This window comes from Chaetura pelagica, unplaced genomic scaffold (genome assembly GCF_000747805.2).
Source record: "Chaetura pelagica isolate M959 unplaced genomic scaffold, ChaPel_1.0 scaffold693, whole genome shotgun sequence".
Taxonomy (NCBI): Eukaryota; Metazoa; Chordata; class Aves; order Apodiformes; family Apodidae; genus Chaetura; species Chaetura pelagica.
In genome coordinates this window covers 7870-15742 of record NW_009952576.1, presented here as the reverse complement: position 1 = coordinate 15742, position 7873 = coordinate 7870, and the positions used below count along the sequence as shown (strand labels likewise).

The window sequence follows — 7873 nt, the reverse complement described above, 5'->3', positions numbered from 1 at the left end:
GTCCAACCTCCAGCTCCCTCTGCCAGTTTCAAGCCATCCCCCCTGGTCCCATCACTCCTGCCCTTGGCCCAAGTCCCTCCCCAACTTTCCTGGAGCCTCTTCAGGCACTGGAAGCTGCTCCAAGGTCTCCCTGGACCCTTCTCCTCTCCAGGCTGAACATTCCCAATCTCCTCAGCCTGTCTCCAGAGGTTTTCCAGCCTTGGATCATCTCCATGGTCTCCTCTGCTCTCCCTCCAACAGCTCCGTGTCCTTCTTGTGTTGGGGGCACCAGAACTGTCCCCACTAACACTCACTGCTCCTCAAAGGATCATGGAATCCCAAACAGGTTTGGTTTGGAAGGAAGCTCTGATGATCACCCAGTCCAACCCCTGGAGAGCTTGGTCACCTCCAGCAGATCCCACAGGAACCAGCTGGGCTGGGAATGTCTCCAGAGCAGGAGACTCCCCAGCCCCTCTGCGCAGCCTGGCCCAGGGCTCTGCCACCCTCACGGTCAAGTGGTGAAGACCCTGGAGGTCTTACCCCAAAGAGCAGTTCCCTTCAAGCAAGGATTGGAGAAGAAGTTCCAGGAGTTCACCTACCCAGGTCAGCACTTCATCCCCCTGGTAGATGAGCTTCCGCACGTGGGAGACGATCCGAGCTCGAACCTTCTCCAGCTCCTGGCGCCGGAAATTGGCATCGTTGATGCACGTTTTGTACAGAGCTTCTGTCTCCTGGACCTGTGTCCCACCAGCAGGAGAACCACAGGACCATCACGGAATTGTCATGGTTGGAGGAGACCTCCAAGAACACCCAAGTCCAACAATTGCAACAAAACCAAATCAACCAACAAAACAACAACGCCCACCGTGGAGAGATGGGGGAGACAATCAGGAGAAACCTGACATGTAGAATCATGGCATTATGGAATTGTTTTGCTTGGGGAAAACCTTGAAGATCACCCAGTCCAACCATAAGCCCCAGTGCCCCACTGCCCCATGTCCCTCAGCACCATCTCCAGGGCTTGGAAACCCCTCCAGGGATGGGGACTCCCCCCTGCCCTGGGCAGCCTGGGCCAGGCCCTGACAACCCTTGCCAGGCAGGAATTGTTCCCAAGATCCCACCTCAACCTCCCCTGGGCAACTTGAGGCCGGTTCCTCTGGTCCCATCCCTTGTTCCTGGGGAGCAGAGCCCGACCCCCCTGGCTCCAACCTCCTTCCAGGCAGTTGCAGAGCCAGAAGGTCTCCCCTCAGCCTCCTCTTCTCCAGGCTGGACACCCCCAGCTCCCTCAGCTGCTCCTCACAAGTTCTCCAGCCCTTTCCCCTTGTCCTCCAGCCCCTTCTTCTTGTCCCCCAGCCCTTTCCCCTTGTTCTCCAGCCCCTTCTCCTTGTCCTCCAGCCCCTTCTCCTTGTCCTCCACCCCCTTCCCAACCTTATTTACTCAAGCAATGGAGCCAAGGAGGAGAAAGTCCCTGGGATGGGTGAGAAGACACCATGTCACAGCCACGTGGGATGGCTGAGGGCACCGTCAGCCTGAGCTCCTCACCTTGGCTTGTGCCTCCTCGCAGGAACGACGTCGCTTCTCCAGCTGCTTGTTGGCACTGCTGGGGTTGGTGGTGGCCACGTTCTGGAGCTCATCCTCTGCCTTGGCACTCAACTGCTTGGCCTTCTCCAGCTCCTCGCAGCGCTGGACGTACTGCAGGCGGGACTTGCGCAGGGAGGACAAGGACTCGTTCTGGAATAGGTCAAGGAAGAGGTTCAGGAAGCTGGAGAGGTCGTGGAGGAACATGTCCCAGCTTGTATGGCCTCTAGGAAAGCTGAGGAGGGACTTTGGCCAAAAACACACCACCAACCAACCCAGAGCTAACAGGGGAAGTTCTGCCCCATCCTTGGGTGATCAAGACCGTCTTCTCATCTGCATCAGATCTTCCCAACCTTGGAAATGTCCAAGGGCAGGTTGGATGGGGCTTGGAGCAACCTGGGCTGCTGGGAGGTGTCCCTGCCCATGGTGGGACTGGATGAGCTTGGAGGTCTCTCCCAACACAAACCAGTCTGGGATTCTGGGATAACTGCCCCCCCAGGACCTCTCCAGCCCCATAATCTTCCAGGGCCTGAAGGGGCTCCAGGAAAGTTGGGGAGGGACTTGGGCCAAGGGCAGGAGTGATGGGACCAGGGGGGGTGGCTTGAAACTGGCAGAGGGAGCTGCAGGTTGGACCTGAGGAGGAAATTCTTGTCTGGGAGGGTGGGGAGAGCCTGGGCCAGGGAAGCTGTGGCTGCCCCATCCCTGGCAGTGTCCAAGGGCAGGTTGGATGGGGCTTGGAGCAACCTGGGCTGGTGGGAGGTGTCCCTGCCCATGGTGGGGGTTGGATCTAGATGATTTTTGAGGTCCATTCCCACTCAAACCATTCCATGGTTCCATGATTCCTACAAGGAAAGCTCTTGTCTCTTGGTTCAAATGAGTGTTTTCATCCAGATGGACATCACCCTTCTCCCTCCCTCTCCTCCCCAAGTTCAGGAGCTCCAAGACATCCCTTGGGTTTCCTCCCCAGCCAGTTTGGAAACAAGGAGGATCTCCAGCTCCAGCTGAAGGTCAAGTGCTCCCTCACTGCAACCTCTACCGTTGGCAGGAGTGATGGGACCTGGTGGGGAACAGGGACAGGATGGCCTAGAAGTTCCTCAGAAGACCTGAAGAAGTTACTTGGATTCCAGAGCAGGATGAATATCACCTTTTTTTAATGACCTCTTGCTCCTTAACATCAATATTCATGGTTTTGAGGAGAAAGATCCAACCCATCCGTTGACTTCTCACCATTCTCTTTTGCTCCCTTGTCCACTGATCCTTGAATTCTTTCCTCCACTTCTCAATTTCATTCTTCTTGGCTGACAGAGGCTGCAGAGGAAGAAGAGTTAGGACAGGAAAGTTCCTCCTGAAGCAGGAAGAATCCCTGTCAGGGGGCAGGAACCCTCCCAGATGCCCCTTTTTTCCCCTCAAATTTGGTTTAATCCCCTTTCTTCTCTCATCCCTTCCATGGACCATGAGAAGTCCCTTCACCAAGTTGCTGTGATGTTCCCTGAGATCTTGGAAGACCATTACCTGGTAGAATTCCTTCTGCTGGAGCAACCCTACAGTCTCAGTGGCAGAATTCCCAACTTTGATGTCCTGTTCCAGGACCATCGTGTAGAGGCTCCTCAGGGGCATCTTGTGCTGCAGAAACCAGATGTAAACATTCCTGAATCCAAGAGGTTTTTGGTAGATCTGGCCAAGGTCTCTTGCAAAAAAAGATCAGAATGTCCATGCTGGGGGGTTATTCCAGAGGACACAGCAGGATGGTGGAAGAAGACCTTCCTGCTGGGCAGTGTTGGCCAACTCTTGGCCTTGTCCATCCTTCTAATTATCAGAAAAATCTCTCTCTGTTGGAAGCCAATAGAAGGTAAACTGGGACCAGTTCTGGAGGCCCCAAGCCAAGAAGGACATGGAGCTGATGGAAGGAAACCAGAGGAGGCCACAGAGATGATCCAAGGCTGGAAAACCTCTGGAGACAGGTTAGGAGAGTTGGGTTGTTCAGCCTGGAGAGGAGAAGGCTCCAGGGAGACCCTGGAGCAGCTTCCAGTACCTGAAGGGGCTCCAGGAAAGCTGGGGAGGGACTTGGGCCAAGGGCAAGAGTGATGGGACCAGGGGGGATGGCTTGAAACTGGCAGAGGGAGCTGGAGGTTGGACCCGAGGATGAAATTCTTGTCTGGGAGGGTGGGGAGAGCCTGGGCCAGGGAAGCTGTGGCTGCCCCATCCCTGGAAGTGTCCAAGGGCAGGTTGGATGGGGCTTGGAGCAACCTGGGCTGCTGGGAGGTGTCCCTGCCCATGGTGGGGTTGGATCTAGATGAGCTTGAAGATCCCTCCAACTCAACCCATTCCATAATTCCATGGAACAAAGAGTTGTTCCAGTGCTGGGAGCTTCAGGAAGGCCCCATACCTGGTGGCAGATGTTGTTGCGACCCGACTCCGCGATCTTCACCATCCCTTTGGCAAACTCTGTCTCTGGAAAAGGACAGAGGGGATGAGACACCAGATCCACACTCACCGAGGTGGGTTGGCCAAAGATGAAGGTCCTTTCAGCCAGTTCATTAGGGTCATTCCTTCCAATTAGGGTCATTCCTTCTAATTAGGGTAATTCCATCCACTGAAGATCATCCAAGGGAGAAGAAATTCCAACTCCCTGTCTTTATCTTCAGCCAAGAAATGGATGTTTGCCCAGTTTCTCCCCAGTATGTTTCTAATTGCAAATGGATGTTGGCCAGAGAGCTGGGCTGTCAACCAGAGGGTCCTGGACAGGCTGGAGATTTGGGTGGGGAGGGACCTCCTGAGGTTCACCAAGGGCAAGTGTAGGGGCTGCACTCAAGGAAGAACAACCCCAGGGAGCAGCACAGGGTAGGGGGACCTGCTGGAGAGCAGCTCTGGGGACAAGGACCTTGGGATCCTGGGGGACAACAGGGTGACCATGAGGTGCAAACAGGCCCTGGTGGCCAAGAGGGCCCATGGGCTCCTGGGGGGCACCAAGGACAGTGTGGGCAGGAGGGCAGGGAGGTTCTCCTGCCCCTCTGGTGAGGGCCCATCTGGAGAAGTGGGTCCAGAGCTGGGCTCCCCAGAAGGACAAGGAGCTGCTGGAGAGGGGACAGCAAAGGCCACCAAGGGGCTGAGGGAACTGGAGCATCTGGCCCATGAGGAAAGGGTGAGGGAGCTGGGGCTGTGGAGCTGGAGAGGAGGAGCCTGAGGGGGGGTCTCCTCAAGGCTGCTCCAGATCTCCAGGGGGGCAGGAGGGGGGGACCAGGCTCTTCTCAGCAGTGCCCAGGGCCAGGACAAGGGGCCATGGGCAGCAGCTGGAACATGGGAAGTTGCAGCTCCCCAGGAGGAGGAAGTTGTTTCCTGGGAGGGTGGCAGAGCCCTGGGCCAGGCTGCCCAGAGAGGCTGTGGAGTCTCCTGCTCTGGAGACATTCCCAGCCCAGCTGGTTCCTGTGGGATCTGCTGGAGGTGACCCTGCTCTCCAGAGGGGTTGGATGGGTGATCTCCAGGGGTCCCTTCCCACCCTGACAACTCCTTGACTCCAAGTCGTGCTCAATGCAAGGGCTTGGAGTCAATGATTGGACCAGGTGACCTCCACATGCACCAACTTGAACCACTCTGTGACTTTATGATTAGTTTTCATAAATCAAAGCTCTGGAGCTCCATGGGGGTCAGTGCTGGACTCACCATAGCTCAGACGTTTCTCCATCCAGCTGAGAAGCTCCTTGACATATTTACACCACATCTTGGCATATTCCAGGGCTGCCTCGATGCCACCTTCACACTTGATCAGCATCTCATCCACCTCCTGAACTGCAACGGGACAAACCCAAGGTCAGAGCAGCAGAAACTCCACCCAGAGAAGAAACCAGGAGGCTCCAGGGTTGCTGCTGTGAGATACTCAAGGAACAGCCCCCCCAAAAAGGTTTTTTTGGTAAATTATGTCTTGATGATCCCACCCCTGGACCCACACAAGTGTCTCAGACATGTGGGTTTCAACATCCTCTGCTTTTAATTCCATCTTTGGATTTAATCTGTGGTGAAATCCAGAAGGGAAGGACCTAATCATGGGTTACTGGGGAGTTACACAGAATCCTGGTTTGAGAGGACTCTATGAAGTTCATCAAGTCCAACCATCATCCAACTCTATCACCCATAACTCAACTCTACCTTCCCATAACCCAACTCTACCTACCCTTAACCCAACTCTACCACCCTTAACTCAACTCTACCAACCTATAACCCAACTTTACCTACCCATAACCCAACTCTACCAACCCATAACCCAACTCCACCTACCCTTAACCCAACTCTACCACCCTTAACCCAACTCTACCAAGCCCAGTGCTTAACCCATGTCCCTCAGCAGAGTTGCAGGAAGAATTCAGGTCCCTTGATAGAACCTCAACCTGATTCATCACAAATTAAACACATTTCAAGCTGAAATCTGTGAGGAAACAGCTCAAATCGGGTTTTTTTAATTCTGATTTTTGTTTCATAGGGGCTTTTGATGAAGAAAAACCCATTCTACGTTGCAAGGAAGGAGCTCAAAGCTGCTGAGAACCTTCCCAGCAGGTAACAAAGTCCTTCAGACTAGTCTTAAGTTTCACTGGGTTGATCTGGGCTTGAAACCAGGAGAATCTGGGATTTGTCTCCTTAGAAGGTGACCAGGACCATTGCCAGGTGATGGACTAAGTGTCATCATGTCATCTTTTGGATTGGATGGATATTTGGGTGGGGAGGAACCTCATGAGGTTCACCAAGGGCTGCACCCAAGGAGGAACAACCCCAGGGAACAGCACAGGGTAGGGGGACCTGCTGGAGAGCAGCTCTGGGGACAAGGACCTGGGGGTCCTGGGGGACAACAGGGTGACCCTGAGGCAGCAACGGGCCCTGGTGGCCAAGAAGGCCCCTGGGGGGCACCAAGGAGAGTGTGGGCAGGAGGGCAGGGAGGTTCTCCTGCCCCTCTGGTGAGGGCCCATCTGGAGAAGTGGGTCCAGGGCTGGGCTCCCCAGGAGGACAAGGAGCTGCTGGAGAGGGGACAGCAAAGGCCACCAAGGGGCTGAGGGGACTGGAGCATCTGGCCCATGAGGAAAGGCTGAGGGAGCTGGGGCTGTGGAGCTGGAGAGGAGGAGCCTGAGGGGGGGTCTCCTCAAGGCTGCTCCAGATCTCCAGGGGGGCAGGAGGGGGGGACCAGGCTCTTCTCAGCAGTGCCCAGGGCCAGGACAAGGGGCCATGGGCACCAGCTGGAACATGGGAAGTTGCAGCTCCCCAGGAGGAGGAAGTTGTTTCCTGGGAGGGTGGCAGAGCCCTGGGCCAGGCTGCCCAGAGAGGCTGTGGAGTCTCCTGCTCTGGAGACATTCCCAGCCCAGCTGGTTCCTGTGGGATCTGCTGGAGGTGACCCTGCTCTCCAGGGGGGTTGGATGGATGATCTCCAGAGCTCCCTGCCCACCCCACCACTCAGTGACTTTAATTCTTTTAATGATTTTAATTAGCACTCTTACCTGTCAGCTCTGCTTGCACCGGCTTCTCTGCGCTGACTTTGCTCTCACAGACACTTTCCCTCAACTGTGAGTGGGAAAACAAAAAAAAGAGAAAAACAATGAATAAAAAATGAGTATTTAGAAATTCAGAAGATTTTTTTTCCTCAAATCCAACCAGGGTTTGGTTTTGATGGAGCAGTTAAAATAGTTCCCTGAGTCTGGACAGAGGGGAAAAAATGGAGGAGTCAACTACGAAGAGAAACCCGGAGGAAACTCAACGTTAAAAGGCAGAGAAAACAGGTTTAAGTTTTATATTTAAATGTATCCCATGGGATATTATGACTCAATCAGGTCCCATCAGAGGGAAATTCAGTCCCTACCCCCTTGATTTGTACAAAAAAACCTTGAAATGAGGCTGATTATCCCAAAAAAAGTGCTGAAAACAAGCCGAAAAATTCCACGGTTCAGAGCTTTTTTGCTTCTTAAGGCACAAATTTGGGAGGTTGTTGAGCCTTGGATCCCTGGAGCATTTTTTGGTTCTTCTGATCATCTTCTTGCAAGACAAAATGGAACCAATTTCCACAGGAAAAATAAAAGGGAAAATGTTTCTTGAGAGGGAAAATTCTCTGCCCTGTTGCCACCTCCGTGATTTTTGGGGCCAAATGTTCTTTTCTGGCTCTTCCGGGAAGAGCTGAAACCAGTTGGGTTGGTGGGTTGTGGGGTTTTTTGGCAGATGATCACCCAGAAGACAAGTTGAACCAGGTAGAACTGAATCATCTGGAGTGAAATTGTGTGGAATTGAATCATGATCCTGCTCTTTCAGGTCATGTCTGGAATATCATGGATCTCATCCTTTCCCT

At 53.9% G+C, this 7873-nt stretch overlaps 1 protein-coding gene across 1 annotated transcript in view; it reads right to left on the bottom strand.

Moving 5' to 3' along the window:
* The window catches only part of GMIP (GEM interacting protein), a gene marked incomplete at its 5' end in the record, with an annotated part of 15212 nt that extends 8114 nt beyond the window's left edge, over window positions 1-7098 (bottom strand). Inside the window, 7 exons of the mRNA XM_009993622.1 lie at window positions 579-716; window positions 1522-1710; window positions 2785-2865; window positions 3070-3180; window positions 3944-4008; window positions 5218-5343; window positions 7035-7098. Of these exons, the coding sequence (XP_009991924.1) occupies window positions 579-716; window positions 1522-1710; window positions 2785-2865; window positions 3070-3180; window positions 3944-4008; window positions 5218-5343; window positions 7035-7098 (774 nt within the window). The remainder of the gene's footprint in view (window positions 1-578; window positions 717-1521; window positions 1711-2784; window positions 2866-3069; window positions 3181-3943; window positions 4009-5217; window positions 5344-7034) is intronic.
* Window positions 7099-7873: the final 775 nt, after the last annotated feature.